This window comes from Panthera leo, chromosome B4 (assembly GCF_018350215.1).
Source record: "Panthera leo isolate Ple1 chromosome B4, P.leo_Ple1_pat1.1, whole genome shotgun sequence".
NCBI lineage: Eukaryota > Metazoa > Chordata > Mammalia > Carnivora > Felidae > Panthera > Panthera leo.
Window position 1 is genome coordinate 46,951,391 of NC_056685.1, and position 17,429 is coordinate 46,968,819.

Genomic DNA, 17,429 nt, shown 5'->3' on the forward strand with positions numbered 1-17,429 from the left:
TAGAAAATCAGGTCCAAGCACCTTTGTGTTTTAAGTGCCCACTGATGATTCTTTGTGTGGTGCAGGTTAAAAAAAAAAATCTTTTCTCTTGGAGGCATAATTTCAGAATAAAGCTCACATTCTGGAAGGGAGTAGACTCAGAAAAAAGTGTACTATTTCCTAATTCTGGGGTTTTCAGAAAGTTTTAGAGGATGTATTCACAAGGGTCCCATAGCCCCCTTCAGAAATCTAGTAAATGTTTTGTGAGGTCTCATAAATGCCTCACACACATGGGCAGCCCTCATATCTCTTGACCCACTTAGCCAGAAAATTGGACTGCCCCCGACAGTAGCTATGGGTCAGAATTGCTATCCGTTGGCCATTTTATTTCAAACACCCAATGTCTGTACCCCCTGGAAGAGGGATCTGAGTCAGGGTCACATGCTTTGGAGATCTTGTACCTCAGCGGTGGAGAACTCTTTCAGCCACAGCTACCCTGCATGTACCCTGGGGCAGTCTAAAGTTTTTATTCTTAATATATGGGTATATCTGCCTTGTTAGTCCATCTGTTCAGACAGACTGCTCACCGCCTAAGGTTATCAAAATAGTTTCCTCTGACATGTTTATGCCATGCGGATCTCCTGCTAGCTTTCCTCTCGTTTACCCCCGGGGGGGGAACTGGGCTTGCTGGGTGAGGCTTCTGCCAGCGAGGGGACATACCGATTCAGACTAACCTCTTAATTGGGGTATTTCTAATGAGTTGCCAAGCTGTTGACATAGAAGGCTGAGGGTTCGTTTTCGGAAACGGATGAGTTAGGGAAGGGGCAGACACCACATGAGGCGTACAGAGGCCCGGAAGTGACAACGAGAAAAAAACAGAGCGCAGAAATGCCAACGGCTACAGCTGGCCTTACCTCTGCCATCAGCGAGGCACCTGTTATAACCCACAGGGCTGAAGTACTCGAAGACAAAGACAGCCACGGCTGAGACGATGAGCAGCATCACGAACATCATAACCCATACGTCAGCACTGAATGGCTCTGGGGAAGGAAAGAAAAAATCAGTGCTCAGAATTAAAACAGAGCAAAAACAGATTCTGACTTATTTGCATATCCATTTGCTCAGGCAACACGTGTTTTCTGAGGGGAGAACAAACCACAGTTGTGTTGTGTCCCTTCAGAGAGCCAGGGCCCGGGCAGGGGAGAGGTGAGAGGCTATGTCTGGGTGTCTCCATTCCCCTGTTTCTTTTCTTCCAGAGAAGGAGAGCTTCTTGCCTCTGAACTTTTTGAGATAGTTTCTGCCATGGCCAGCAAATGCACAACTACAAGAATAACTAGATCTGGAGTAAATGAATCATATGGGTGTGGTTCATGGCTTATGGTCTCACCTATATGGCTGGCCACACCACATGACGGAGACCTGGACAAGCTTTCACCAATGCTTCCCAGGCTTGTGTGCAAATTCATTCTCAACAGGCACGGTCACTACTTCTGGCTTAACTTGGTTCAGTAATAATTACATCCAGCGAACAACTCTTTTGCCCCCTTGCCTCACCTCCTCTAAACTTCCCAGCCTATATTTACTTTTCAACCCTCTTTATTGTGGTGGATTTTATTAAACATCGTTAGGGTATGAGAATAGAAGTCAATGTCCAAAAAAAAAAAATCCATCCACGTTGACAATCCGTGACTGTCACGGTGGGGATGCAGCAGGTGACAAGGAAACTTGTTTCAGCTGTAATTAACAAAACAACTACAAGCTATTCCCTAACAGCGAGTGAAAGGGGTTGATAGGATAGGACCAGGTAAAACAGCAAGAGAGTGCTTTCTTTCATTTCTTTAATCATTCTTGCTGAATCCCTTCCAGCTGATCCAAACCTCTCTGGCTTAGACGCGTCTAGAAATTGAACACCATATTCCAAGAGCCACCTCACTGAAGGCCTACAAAAAGGGACAATTGCTATTCTTTCCCATGATATGATGTTCCCTCAATTGTGTCTCAAAATAGTTCTGGCCTTTTTAGCTGTCACATCGCATTGTAAACTCATAACTAAGTGAATTAACATACTGTTTTTTCCATTTTCCAAATCATTAATAAAGATGAAGTTGAAAAAAGGGAAAAACTGGCTAGAAATTAGGAAATATCTTCTTACTTGAAATCTCTGCTTTACTTTTGGACTTTTGAAGGGAATTATACAAACCCGGTCACTTAACAATTTAAAAAGGACCTCGATAAGGCACACATCCACTGTGAAATGTAAAACCTTTCAGTGGCAGCCAGAGATGTGAGGGTAACAGGTTTAATTCAAAGCCTCTATATGGTGGAGTATGGAAGGCCCCTCCCCTCGGCTCTCATGGACTGCAGTCCTATCCAGATTAAAGACATCCTCTCTGAGCTTCCTTCTCCCCCACTGAGGCGAGGGCAAGTTTCTGTGTACAAAATACAACAAGCATTTGTATTGGTCTTTACAATTTAGAAGGTACTTTCACCGTATAGTTTATATAATCCTTATAATGGCCCTTTCATTATGGTATCACCATTTCTATTTTACAGAATGGCAGGGCCAGGTTATAACCTGAGGTACTCTGGGGCAAAGTGTATCTCTGCCCACCACACTGGTTCCTGATTTAGGAGTTGCACTCTGAAATGGCTCCACGACTATTGGAACACAGGCTCTGAAGGCAGCCACCTCTGGGCTTTAATCCTGGATTTGCCAGCTATGAACTGACAGATTGTTGGAAAATTGCTTAACAGATCTAAGATTCAGTTTCCCAAGACATAAAATGTGTATAATAATGGTATCAAGGAGATAATATACCAAAATGATGTACAGTATTGCTTGGAAAACCACATAATAGGTGTTCAATAAATGTTGGCTTCTTTTACCCTTGTAATTAATTGCTTCTCCTCCGAACACACACACACACACACACACACACACACACACACACCCTGCTTGGCACTACTGTGTCATTTTAGGGCTTTGCTGATATATCACTGGCTCTTCCAGTTCAGAAGCTGAGGTTAATGCTATATTGTGGTTAGAATTAGAATGCACTTTTGTCTGTGTCTCTTAATGTTCCAATTATCCTTGCAAAGTAAAAAAGCAAATAAAATACATAAAGCTGCTATGAGGATTAATGCATATAGTATGTGCTATCTAATAGTATTTCACATGAAATTGGCAGGTCCAGAATTTGCTCTACTCTAAGAAGGCTAGCTGAGAAACTCGAGTAGTTTATGGAAAAATTCTATGGAACCTATAACTTTATTTTATAGTGCATTAATTAAAAACGTCCCCTTTCCCCCACTGCCTGCCAGATAGAGCTTAAAGAAGTATCAGTCAAGGTCTATTCCAATATCCTCATGAAAAAAAAAAAAAAGTTGAAGTCCTTCAGAGAGTTGGTGACTCGTCCAAGGGCTTACAGCTTATTTATGTCCAAGCCAGGCCTCCTGCTTCTTAGCCCAATGTCCTGTTTTCAAGGTGACATTTTATTTTCCAACCCCTTGCTCTCACGGCCTCTGCAAAAAATATGGGGTATGAGCTCACAAAGGACCTCATCTAATTGAAATCTTGGCCTTATCTCACCAGGTCTTATATCACATCTAAGGCTTTGACACATAAGCGATGCTGGAGAGCAGCAAAGTACAGAACGACATGAGGAAGGGCGGGGTAAAATGGGAGCGAGCATCCGATCAGCTGTATCTCTCAAAGCTCTGAAAAATGTATGTGAAAAAAAAGCCTCTTTTGGTAGCACCGACTTCAATCTCTGAAGATAATTAAAAAGGCATTTCAATGATATCTAGAATTAGAAATTATTTTTTTAGATTTTTTTTTAAATGTTTTATTTAATTTTGAGAGAGAGAAAGACACACAGAGTGTGAGCCAGGGAGGGGCAGAAAGACAGAATCTAAAGCAGGCTTCTGGCTCTGAGCTGTCAGCACAGAGCCAGATGTGGGGCTCAAACTCACAAACTGTGAGATCATGACCTGAGCCAAAGTTGGACGTCCCTAGAATTAGAAAGTATTAAAGCAGGGAGAAGTACCCTCTGAGATCAGCTAGTTGAAATGCCTTCTTCTACAGGCGAGGAAACTGAGTCCCAGGATGGAGCACATTTGCTCAGGGTCAAGTGTTGAGTAAGTTGCAGGAATGAGACCAGAGTAGGAACCCTGATTATTACTAGCCTAAGGCTGTTTTCTTCCAGGGTCCTACGCTGTCCTATCAATTGTTTTTGGGTATTCTTCAGTGTTTGTATTTGAGAATAATCAATATTTAAGTCCCCCAAATTAAATGGGCTCCTAGCAAACCACCTCCTGACTGAAAGAGCCTGGCCACGTGCTCGCTCCTTCACTTACTCCTCATACCAAGTATCTGTCCTTACGTCCATGTCCTTCACACCAGTGAGCATATCACTTACCTAAGAAGGCAGAAGGTGAGACAGTCCCATTGCTGCGTGACACCATGACACTGATGCCGGTCTCTATGAAGGGCACAGAGAAGTCGACCACCTCGGATCGCTCCTCATTGATGGTGAGTGATCCCACGGCCATATAGGCCCTCTTCATGACCACCTGGGAGAAAGGCACAGTGCTTCAGGTAGGGCACTCAGGAAGGCCAGGGGCCACCGCAAGGAAAATACAGCCAGGCAGTGGTTTCCTTAGTATAGTGGGAACAGGAGAGCCTGTTCACGGTTTTGTATTTTCTAAAATTTATAAATGAGCATTTTTTTATATTAACATGACACAAAACCCATGAAAAATGGAAACGGCCCTTACTTTCTGACACTCACCTCTCCAATCATACCATTCCAGGTTCCATTGATTTTCTTCCCATGCTTGCCATTGGTAACCAGGTAAAGATCATAGGTGAACTTCACAGATTTGGAAATTTTCTTAAGGATGTCAATACAGAACCCCTTGCAGCACTTTTTGATGTAACCTGGCTCCTCATCTGTTTTGTTCCTAACCGGTTGAAGAAACGAACAAACGAACAAACAAACAAACAAACAAAACAAGGCTTTATACAAGAGGCAGCTTTTATCCTTTACCATTCAAACTCCAACCCCGAAGCAGGGCCTCCCTTTCACAGCTCAGCACAATGTGTATCAGACCCGAGTGAGGAAATCGATAGACGACAGAACTGCAATTCTTTCATTAGCTCATCACGGTGAACAACGTTTCCTCACAGTTTTTAGTGCTCCTTTGAAGTATAATGTACATTAGGAAAAGCGCGCCTATCCTAAGGGTTCAGTTGGAAAACTCTGTATACATTCAACCTGCCCATTTAACCAGCACCAAATCCAGGTACAGAAAAGTTACCCTCTTCTTCTGTCTTCCAGGCACTTCCCACTGTCACCAAAGAGAACCATTATCCTGACTTCTAACAGTATAAATTAGTTTTACCCATTTCCAAAAATGTTCCTAAATCTCAAAATTTCGGGGCATGATGGCACGAACACCAATGCAAATTTACATCTCCTAAATTTCAGGTCCCGGGCAAGGCCAAAGACACGTTAGCAGAGTTAGCAGTAGTTCTCCCAGGTCATGATCTGGACAGACCCAGGCATCACACCACAGGTCTGCTAGTAATTCCACGGCTCAGTAGTAACTGACAATTGAACATGGTGCCCAATTCATTCTATGCCTCAAGTCCCAGCCCAGGCAGGTGCTGACAGCTGTATGAAATCGGACTATCCCATGCCACCCGGAGCACTGGGGAAGGGGCCATACTCAGAGACTATGCGTTTTTGGCAGGGGACTGTGTTCCTCATGCAGGTTCCACTCAGAGGGTCCACACTTTCCACAATGACAAAGGGGGCCTCCTCCAGGGTTACAATGCTCAGATGGTCATCCTCCTGTTCTTCTGTCTCAGGACACATTCGGGGCCACACGTAGTACTTCATCTGCAGGGACTTGTCTTTCCACTTCCCCACCTGCACAGGGGTAAACAAAAGACTCAGAAACCACTGGCAGAGACCTAAGCAACCTCTCCTTAGTATCACCCAGGAGGCTGTTAAACAAATAGAAACAGACACAGGCATTGTATGTAACAGAGAGGAAATTCTTTTTAACCTATATGCCCCCAACGAGACTACCATGTCCATACCTAAGAAAGCTAATATATTCATTTGCTCACTCACTTACCAAACATTAGAAGAGGATCTACTATGTGCTGGGCATCCTTCTCAATAAACCCTGTGGCTCAAAGAAGCATGATTCTGCCCTTTGTCAAGCTCACATTGAATGAAGGAGTCAGAAATGTAAACAAATGTTTACAGTGATAGATGGTAAGTGCTCAAACTGAAGCCTGTATCAAGGGCTGGGAAGATGCCAGAGTTTCCTGACTTGTGCGGCTGGCACTTTTTTCTACTTAACTGTAACAAGGAGCATGATAGTGAGAGCAGCAAATAGCTCCAGAAAGGTCAACAGAATGACTGGAGCAAATGAGCCAGAAGGATGTGTTTTGGCTTGTAACAGAGGTCCAGTGGGAAGCCATGTGGAGAACTGGGTAGATCTGAACTGGAATAAAATGATAAGTCAGGATTAAAGAACACAGCTCCGCTGGGGAAGGAAGTGTGGTTGGGCTGGTGGCGAACGCCATGGGTCAGTGCAGATATGCACCTGCTGGGTTGGGTGGGGGCACCAGGATCAATCATACAGGTCTTCCTGTGTGCACAGGCTGTGTACCCCCACTTCAGGGCGCACCATTCAAACATACTCCGGCGTGAGAGGTGGGTGCCCCCTGGAATCATTCACAGGGTGGCCCTGCTACCAATCATCAGGAGAAATGTGTGGGTTCCATTATCTTTTAGAAGAGCCATTCATTCCTGTTTTTATAATAGAATCTGCATGACTTTGTTGGTGGGTGCCTGTTCTCACTCTGCCCTTGAGTTTCCTGAAGAGGGAACACCTTTTCATCTTCTATAACCAGACATCCTCAATTACCACAGGAATTATGGACTGTAAGCTCCTGCATTTTCCCAATCTATAATTTCCTCCATGCAGCAATGCAAATTAGTAGCATAAGTGAGGCACCAGGACTACAAAACTACTTAATCATTAACTACGTAAATCAACAAGGAGCAACAAATGGGCAGTGCTTCATGAATTTTCAAGCAAACGGGCTTAGATTTCCATATTCCTACAAAACCAAAATTCCTTTGTTCCTGCTTTTGTCTGCCTAGGTGTCTACCTAGTACCTCCCTAGGGGTGGTTTGTATCTTCCTCCAACCTGTGTAGCAGGGGCTGCTTACGTTCATGCCCGTATTAGGCCTGCACAGCCACTGCCTCGGTTTTACCGCATCACTACAACAACGGACAGCGGTTTGGTGTCCTGGGCCAACCTGTTGGGCATTAGCCTTGGCGCTAGTTTTCTTCCAAGTGCGTAAACCATATTTCGCTTTTGCATTCAGAGTTATGCACTGGACCTAGAGTTGGCTTTCCTTTATGTATGTAGTCTTCTCCGTAGTGAAGGTCCCATTTTGGTGCAAGTCTGTTTTTCTTCATATTGCTAAGAGTACTTATTTCTAAAGCAGAAATATCCAAATAGCTTCTCAGCCACGTGGGGATATGGATGTCTTCAGCTAGTGGTTACAGGGGCGGCGGGACTCGGGGGCAGGGAGAACCCATCGTGGAAGCCCATGATGTCGGGTCACCTCCAAGTCCAAGTAGCCCTATGTATCGCAGTGGCCAAACTGGGATCATTTTCTGTGTTCAACGATGGGGAAAAGTTGGGAAGCTCTAATGTACCTATTTTTATTTATTTTGTCACTCTTACCATCTTCCCCCAATAGTCCCTGTCGAGTTTTTTCTTTTGAATCCACATTTATTCTCTTCTATCTTTACTACTTATTAGCCTAGTCCCATGGTGCAGCAGCCCATTCTGGGATTACTGCAGGCCACTGCAAACTTCACGCAGGGAACCCCCTAGAGTGCACTGTGGACACTGCTCCCAGATGATTCTTCCTAAAACATCACTATTCAAGAATTGGAATATCCATCCCTATCCAAGATTTTCAACAGCCTCTCACTGCCCTTGGGATGTGTCCAAACTTCTCACCTAGATGGTCAAGGTGTGTGTGCTGAGCCTAATGTATCTTGACAGAGTTCACTATTTTGAAACATGAATCCTTTGTTCATATTGGAAAAGGAAGTTATTGATATTGACAGCCAAAACAGATTAATCAGGTAGAGGTTTTAACAAGTAAGCTGTGTGTTGTTGACTAAGAGACTTATTCTATTTGTAAAACAAAAATGTTGCAGGCGTAGCATTCTGGCAAAGTTTCAGGACATCCCTGTGGACGGCATGCGATATAATATAGATTACTGTATACTTTGATAGATTTAAAAGGCGTTTAAAATCTATACCCAAAAAGAAAAAGAAAACATTGTTTAATGAATCAAGGTCATCACGGAAAGAGGTCTTTAGTGACACGTCAGGAGATTCTGTACTTGCAAGTGGCCTGAACAATGTTTCATAAAACCAAACAGAAGTAATGCTTACAAAACTGCAGACAACACAAAGCTAAATGGGATAGAAGATATACTGCATTGCAGAATCAAGGTTGGAAGTGATATGAATTAATTGGAATGGACTAAACCAAATGGGATGAGATTTAATAGTATTTATACATAAAGTCTAGCGTTTAGATTTTTTAAAAAGCAACTGCACAGTATTTAAAAGGCCATATTTCAATTAACAGCAGTCTATAAAAGCTATTGCACTAACAAATGGGGTATTTACGGCTTTACAGAATCCAGCACACGTGGTGAGGAAAGGGCACAGACGATCCCACTCGGCACTGTGTTCATCATACCACAGCTGGAAAATTAGATTCTGTTTCTATAATTCTATGACCAAATGATCATATTTACTAGATCATTCTCACCTATCCAATAATAACATGGAGTCCCCTCTAGCACACCTTTTCCCAACTTCCTGAAAAAGCTAGCTGGGTCATTCCTTGCTTCACATTAGTTAAATTCAACCAGAAGCAATTGCATGCCAATTTTGTGCCAGGGACGGGGCTGTGTGTTACAGATAACAGCACCAGGTGGCGTTTAGCAAGGCCTTAGTATATGGTAGGCACTGAACATTCCAGTAATCTCATTGATCATCACAGCAAGCTTGTGAGAAACTGAGCCGTCTGGCTCCTGAGTTTGGGCTGTTTCCTCTGCACTGCACTGCTTCTCTGTCAATGAAAGGATAAAACATGACTCCTGTCCTCTGATGACAGTCTAGTGGGGGAAAGACACACTCTATTGACAATAATATCAAATTTTTTAGGCTTTGGTAATTACCCTAATAAAAGGTATAAATAAAGTACTCTGGGATTCAGAATAGAAGTAATTCCTTCTGAAAGGGTTGGGTGATGGGAAAAAAGCTTGATGAAGACACGTCTCTTTGAGCGGGGTACTGAAATGTGACAGAGCATTTGGTGAAGAGTACTTGATCCACTGAGGCAATAGCAAGAACAAAGGGTCAAGTCGTACAGTTGCTCAAAAGAAACATCAAGGATAGTCCTTCACAGCTGAAAGGGTTGATGGGGCGGGGTGGGGGGGGGCGGGAATGGTCTAGCTCAATTCTCCTCCTGTTTAGAGACCTGTTCATTCCAGCCGGACAGTCTCTATTCTGCAGACAGCTAACTGGATAACACTCGTCTCTCCCTAACTCCTTGTTCAATGGCCTCACACTGGTAGCTTGAAATTGGCTTCAAATGGCATCCACGAAGTTGGCAAACACAGTAATTCAAGGCTTCCTCTGCCCACCCCCACCCCCCGTTGTTAAATATTTACCAGCTCACAAATGGCCAGAGTAACCAAATCATTCATTATGTCATGCTATTTACTGCCTTGGGGACTAACTTTTCAGGTGTCTTGTCTCCTACACTAAATTCTGAATGTAACCCTAAGTATTTTTGTGACCATGGACAAATGTTTAAAACTCTGAGTCTCAGTTCCCATATCGGCAGAATAAGGGAATGATTTCTAAGGTGCCTTGCATAAAATCTCATGATCCCAGGATCTTTTTAGGATGAAGTTCTCTACCATACTTCCATCTGATCAGAAGCCAGTGAAAAAGTATTCTACATGGTTATTTTCTGAAGCGAGGGAAGGACCTAATTTATTTATACAAAAAGAATAGCTTGTCTTAAAGTCCTGACTGTTTTGTATTGTTTCTTTAAGGATGACTGCAGTGAAGAAGAAAAGTTAACAAATTCCTTGAGGGCTGAAAGAGAAATAATTTTAGGAAAAAAATATCCCTCTGCTATAAATACCAGATTCAAAATGCTGTGCAGTGCCCATGTTAAAGAACACGTTTAGTAACCTCGAATTAGCTACCTCTAGGCAAAAGAGAGCAGGGCAGTTAGAAACAAGTGAACTAAAATTAAGTAAAATAGGAATTGTTTGTGTAGAAAAATAAGGTATGTTTCAATAATTGTTTTAAGGGGGAGGAAGTATGCTGGCGATGTAGATAGGAGAGCTTGTCAAGAGTGAGAAAGAATTGGGGTGCCTGGGTGGCTCAGTCGGGGATATGTCTGACTTCGGCTCAGGTCATGATCTCGCAGTTCACGAGTTCAAGCCCTGCATCGGGCTCTGTGCTGACAGCTCAGAGCCTGGAGCCTGCTTCGAATTCTGTGTGTGTGTGTGTGTGTGTGTGTGTGTGTGTGTGTCTGCCCCTACCCCACTTGTGCTCTGTCTCTCTCTCTCTCTCAAAAATAAATAAAAACATTTAAAAAATTTATAAAAAAAAGAGTGAGAAAGAATAGCAGATAGAAGCCTGAGACACCAAAAGGGAAGATTCTGAATGCTTTCCTAGAATATCTGAACTGGCGTGAGTTTGTAATACCGGAAATGCAGAGAGTAGTAGGAAATGAGGTCAACAGGAGGTACTTCAGGGAAGATACAGTGAGAAACACTGAATGAAGAATTTACAGCTGAGATTAAAGCATGATCAGAAAAAGAAAAACGAAAAACCTTGAGGAAATAATGAAGAAAACATCTATAAAGTGTTCTGAATTCCTCAGAGATAAGCACTAAACAAACATCATTACCGTGAGCACGTTTAACAACATCTGTCTATAAAAAATGCCATTCTCCGCCATGCTAACATTTAAAAAGAGCTCTTGAGGACTGAAGTCATCTTTTTCAAGAGAAAAAAAAAGTCTCTGATTAGTTTTCTCAGAAAAAATGGAGTCATTTTTAGGGGTTCTGGTTTGGCACTCTTGGCACAAGCTGAACACCTGTTCAGCTGGGAATCTCTCCTCAAAAGGACGTTTACCTCACAAACCTACAGAATATTATTCCTTAAGCCCTTGCTCATGAAAATTCTAGGTAACCAATCTATGCTGATTTTAGACTTCAAAGTCTTCCTTCTGCTAACAGATTTCTTCCATGACCACTAGTGAAACTGGCACTAATTTGCACCCTGACAAGGCCACGCATGAAAAAAAGACCACGGGGACCATGCTCCCACTGAAGCCCCTGCCTTCATCCCTCTGGTGAATGTGTCATCACGGAGAAGGGAGAGGGGCCTGGGCAGGGCATGGCGGCCGTGAGAGCTGCTGCAGTCCTTGCCCACACAGCAAAGGACATCCATCTCCCTGGGCTGCCTCTCTCAGCTGCACAGAAAGTCATTTCTTAAGATCCTGGAACAAAAGCACTTATTAGAGCCTCTTTAGGTGTCAAAGGTTACTTTTCGAAAATGGAAGTGTTTTTGTTTCTTGTTTGAGATGGCATCTGGCTCGAACACGAAACGCTGCTAATTTTACGCCTTCTACTGCCTTTAAAAATGCAAAATGTAAAACTATGTGATCTCCCCGAGCAAGCAAAAGGAACGGGCACAGCGTCTGCAAGGCAGCCGGAACATGCCTCCTATTCTGTCCCCAAGCGGTGGTCCATCAGGCACTGGCCCCTGGCCGTGTGCTGGTGTTGATGCTGCCCCCCGGGCAGGCCCGAGACTCCTAACAGAGCAAAACTCTGAGGTTGGGGAGGCACTCCCAGCTCTCCTCCCCCAAAGCCACCCATCTTGGCTCTGAGGACTGTTAAAGGTTGAGTGTCTGAGAGTACTTCATTTTGTCCAATCTTAATGTTTCCGTACCTGCCCCTCCTACCCTTACCCCCACCATTTGTAACCCAGTGGATATTCTGGTGTATGGCCACTCATTCTCTATATTCATACAAAGTACATATACCTATGTATGAAAAACGGGATAAGTGAGGGTAGACATGTGTGTGTTTGCCAAAATTGTATCACGATATACACAGGTCTCTGAAGCTTGCTTTTTTCGCTTAAGTATATATACATCGTGGACTGACTTCCAATTCAGTAGATAGTAGATCTAACTCCTTTTGTTTATTTAAAATGTATTAATTTGAAAGAGGGGGAGAGAGAAAGACAGCACCTGTGTGTGCCTGAGTGGGGAAGGGGCAGAGAGAGGGGCAGAGAGAATCCCAAGCATGGTCCTTGTGGCCAGCCTAGAGCCCTACATGGGGCCTGATCCTATGAACTGTGAGATCATGATGTGAGCTGAAACCAAGAGTCCGATGCTCAACTGACTGAGCCACCCAGGAACCCCAAATCTAACTCCTTTTAACAGTTGCATAGTAGTCCGTAATAATGGACATGGCTCAGTTTATTTAGTCATACCCCTATCAATACATATTCAGGATATTTCCCAAAAAATTTTAACCAAGACATATGATACAGATCTTGATATTTCCAAAGCATTAATTCCCAGGAATGAAAAAAAAAAAACAGAATAAGAGGATATTTATGTTTTTAAGTATTCTGGGTGTTGCCAGAATACTGTACCAAAGGTATGTAGTGACTAAACTTCTTGTCAGCAACACACTCGAGGGCTCCTTGCTCACGTTGTCACCAGCGCTAGGTTTTTATCACTATTAACGTCTGCCACTCTAAGGGGTGAAAAACGGTATCTAATTGCTTGCATTTCCATCTCCCTGGTTCGTAGTGAGTGAGAGCACCGTGGCACATCTGTGAGCATTTAGATTTTCCTCTTTTACCCTCTAGTCTTATCCTTCACCCATTTTCCGTTGAGCTGTTTGTCTCTCTTATCTATTTGTAGGGAGCTCCTGGTGTAGCAGGATAGTAATCCTTTACCTGTCAGATAGGCTTGAAATGTTGTTCTCCCTCTGAGATCTGTCTTCTGTTTTTGCTATATTTTTTTATGCACAGAATTTTACCGTTACCTTTCTTTCTTTTGTAGTATAATGTGTGTGTGTGTGTGTGTGTGTGTGTGTGTGTGTGTGTTTAGAGAGAGAATGTTTGGTTTTACCTAAGGAAAAAAGATCTACTCTCAAAGTGTTACTTGTTCATCCTTTTTTTTGATTAAAAAAAGATGTTTATTTATTTTTGAGAGAGACAGAGAGTGCACATGGGGGAGGGGCAGAGAGAGAGGGACAGGGGATCCAAAGCAGGCGTTGCTCCGATAGCAGAGAGCCTGATGCGGGGCTTGAACTCATGAACCGTGAGATCATGACCTGCGCAGAAGTCAGATGCTTCACCCACTGAGCCACCCAGGCGCCCCACTTGTTCCTCCTTTTGCACGGAGCTTGTCCTATACTGTGTGTGCAGACACAGTCCTCCCTCTGTCGGTCTTTCCATGTCTCTCCAATGCTTTGCATCCTTCTCAGGCCTCATCGTTTCCACAATGCTGTCTCCGGTCACCCTTGCTCAGAGAAAAAGCTCCATTTGATCGTCTGCAATAATTTTGTGGGTCAACCACTCCCTTCTGCTGTTACGTTAGAACGCTAAGCTATAGTCTGACATACAAATCCCTGTCTGTGAATGTGTCTTGAAGCATCCTAGGGCAGAGACTATATTATTTTACTTCTTTTTGTCCCTTAGACTGGCTTGAACAAGTGTGCTCTTAGCAAATCACTAAGTGATGGCACTAGAGGAAAAAAATACATCGATACCCTCTGAAGGCTCCGCTAGGTATAATTCCAGCGTTCTTCCACAAAAAGGCCTTAGGAGGTAAAGGCTGCCGCACTTACTGCTTCTCTTCAGCCATCCTGATTACAGAGTTGCCCTGGACGGACTCAGTTCCGGGTGGACTGCTGTAAGGGTAATGGCGAAATCTGCTGCACTGAGCATCTAACGAGCTTGACACCCCTTCTCCTAATCATTTGCATACTCAGTGATGTCTAGGTTTAGAAACCCAGCATTTGAAACGTGCATTACAAAGTAATTTCCATATCCAAATTGGATCCATGGCTGCCTTGGCCTGTTACTACTTCGGCACTTAGTAAGCTGAGGACTGGCAGCCCGGGACACACGGGCCAAAGGGAGGGCCGTCCAGCCATTCTTGCCTGGCACCTGTGTGGGTCTCCCAGGGAGACTGAGACGTCAGTTGTCATCCCAGCCTCAGCTGCTTTCCCTGAAGAGGGCCGGGGGCTCCCTGGGGACTGTGCATACCCACTGCTGCTGCCAGCCATCCCCCCGTAAGTGATCCTGGTTCTCCGCATCTCCTGCTCTGCAGAGTGAAGGGATGGGAAAGTGGCGAGCTAGAGCAGGAGCTGGGGCCGGAAATGGAAGCTGCAGATTCAGAGAAACAGTTATGGTCATTTCAGATAACTCCACCAACAGATGTGATGAGAAGACTGGCCTAGCAACAGAGAGAGAGAGAGAGAGAGAATGAAGCCAGTGATAAATACATGAATGAAGCTGGTGACAATATTAGAGTAATTGTAGCTGTTATGGGCTGGACACATGGAGGCACCGCATCCTTTTGTCACTAATTCCCCCAATGGTGGATGTTGTACCTGTGGCGGACAAACAGCAGCCTCACTGAGGGTCCAGGGTTTTATCCCCGATCGCTTTGACTCTACAAGTCCATGTTTCTTTCACTCTGCCCTGTTGCCAAGAGAATATTCCTGACCTCTTCTTCATTGCTCGCTTTACTGAGATCTGAGAGAGAGGAGTGTGCTTCAGCCCTGCAGCGCCCCCACCCTCACCTCTGCTTCCCAGCAGCGATGGTTGTATGTAAAGGCTTTGTGGCAAGTGGCAGCTGAGGTCTGTGGTGTGGGCCTGACAGGCAGGACGCTGGCAGGTGCCAGGAGGAGGCGTGGTGCTGACAAGCTGTGTGACCTTTGGTGAGTTATTTCATCTCTCTGTGCCTGGCACATCTTAGCTCTATGCGAGTATCTGCTATTTTCCCTCCTCCTTCTCCTCCCTCCTCATTATGACTATTACTCCTACGAGTGAAACATGGGTACAACTCTTCAATGTGCCTAACTTCCTCCCAGAAACAGGTTTTTTTTTTTTTTTTTTTTTTTGCTTGCAAGTGGCAAGGGAGAAATACTGAACAAACTCCAACTTCTCAAACTTTAACTCAATTTGATAAAAAAAAAAGTGTCAGGGTAAACTCCACGTAATTCTTTTGGCTTTCTGCACTACCTTCGTGTGAAGAAAAGTAGGAATCACAAGGATTAAAGATGCTATGATTCTTCCAGATTGACCAAGGGCCTTGAACCCAAAGAGTCCCATTGAGCTAGGTGCTCCCTCTTTATAAACCCTGACCTGGGATGAGATGAATATTTTAGAAAGGGCATTAATTCTTTCAGGTCAGAACATTTTGTTCATAGTTTGCCACACAGACTCAAAAAGACTTAAAGGTTCAGCGTGTTGTCCTGAAGTATCAGAAAGGGTTTGAGATCTCCTAAGCGTAAGTCCCCATCCTTGAACACCAACCTCAGAGCCCCATTCTGGAACTCAGGAGGGCTCAGTCACCAATAGCTGAGCTCTACCATCTCCTCTGAATTCCCTTTTGCCAAAAAAGGCCCGTCCTCTGAAGCACCAACACTGAGCCCCGAACCACCCTCTAGGACATGTGGGAGCCAATTAGGGATATGCATTAAACAGCACCAACACTAGTCCCACCTCCCTGAGTCAACTTCCTCCTACATCACAGGGCTCTAGATGGGTGTGCAACACCCCCAAGGCTTTGGCTTGCTCCAGAACACGGCTCAGCAGGGATGCTGGCTGGTAGATGTGGGTGGACTCCAAGGGTGCTGCTTTAATCTGCTTTCGGGGTCTGGGCCACAGGCTTCAGTCATGAACACTGCTCTTCATCAGCTTAGCTTCTCATTACTCTCCACCTTTATCCTCCACTGACAAGCTGTGAGGGTAGAGCAGACGTGCATGTCGTCTGACCACACTGGATTTGAGCACTGGCTTCACAAGTATTTGTTTACATATGTGTGGATGCATGGATGCATGAATGTATATATGTATTCATTCATCATTCATTCATTCATTTCACTACTTCGTTTCATTTGATCATATTAGTTAAGCGCATAGGCTTTGAAGTCAGAAAGGCCTAATTTGAGTCCTGGTTTTGCTTGTGTGTGACTTGGGACAAGTTGCCTAACCCCCCGTTTTTAATATTTATTTTCGACAGAGCGAGAGCGAGAGCGAGAGCGAGAGCGAGAGAGAGAGTGCATGCAAGCAGGGAGGGGCAGAGAGAGAAGGAGATGGGATCTGAAGCAGGCTCCACACCGACAGCAGCGAGCCCAATGTGGGTCTCGAACTCACGAACCATCGTGATCGATGAGATCACGACCTGAGCTGAAGTCAGATGCTCAACTGACTGAGCCACCCGGTGCCCAAGTTACTTAACCTTTTAAACTCCGCGCTGTGGATGCCTGCTGTTACGTCTACCAACCTGCCATCTTCCGCCTGACTCTTCTAGCTCACTCTCTCCCCCGACCCCTTTTCTTAGTTCAGTCTCCCCTTCTTTTGTGAAACATTCCTTCCTCAACTCCAACTGCATGGTCCTGTGGAAGCTGCCTTGTTGCACCTCCCAGTCTATCCTCTGACCAGAGAGGCGGAGCAGCTGACTGGCTGGATAAAATCCTTGGGGTTTTTAACCTCCGGACCCAAAAGAGTACCAAGTCAGTCTCATAATCTATGATATATAAAATTCAGAAGAGGTAGGCAGCCATGTTTTGTACCCTATGAAGAAAACTGGCCTATGGAGAGAGAAGAATGAAGCCAGTGGCCCGAGAAAAGTAGATACACGTGAGAGAGGGCAAGATACATGACCGCATCAGAGTCCCGGCTTGCAGCTACTCTGGATGCCTAGCCACAGTTCTGGTGAGAAAATCTGGTGTATCCTTTATGATAAATTTGCCTTTTGCTTTTAAGCTAGTTCAAACTGGGTGTCTATCCTTTATAATCAAAGCCATGTTCTCATCACACACTGTTTATCTCACCTAAGCAAGGCAGTAGATAGTAACTATATCCTTCTGGGGTTTCGGTAAAAATTCAATAAAGTAATGTACATCCCTGCTTTGTGGAATGCCTGGAACATGGAGAGCCCTGAGAAAAGGACAGTAGTGGTGGTATTATTCATCAACTTTTTGCGAACACCTCAAGAGCCAAGTAGTAGGTTGGCTCGCCAGTGACAGGTCCCACCACCATCCTT

At 44.4% G+C, this 17,429-nt stretch overlaps 1 protein-coding gene across 1 annotated transcript in view; it reads right to left on the minus strand.

Annotated features, from left to right (window-relative positions):
- Nucleotides 1–17,429, minus strand: part of GRIN2B (glutamate ionotropic receptor NMDA type subunit 2B) — a 410,291-nt gene that overhangs the window by 45,679 nt on the left and 347,183 nt on the right. Inside the window, exons 7-10 of the mRNA XM_042945857.1 lie at nucleotides 5,710–5,912; nucleotides 4,770–4,941; nucleotides 4,398–4,551; nucleotides 894–1,019 (exon numbers count right to left, since the gene is read on the minus strand). Of these exons, the coding sequence (XP_042801791.1) occupies nucleotides 894–1,019; nucleotides 4,398–4,551; nucleotides 4,770–4,941; nucleotides 5,710–5,912 (655 nt within the window). The remainder of the gene's footprint in view (nucleotides 1–893; nucleotides 1,020–4,397; nucleotides 4,552–4,769; nucleotides 4,942–5,709; nucleotides 5,913–17,429) is intronic.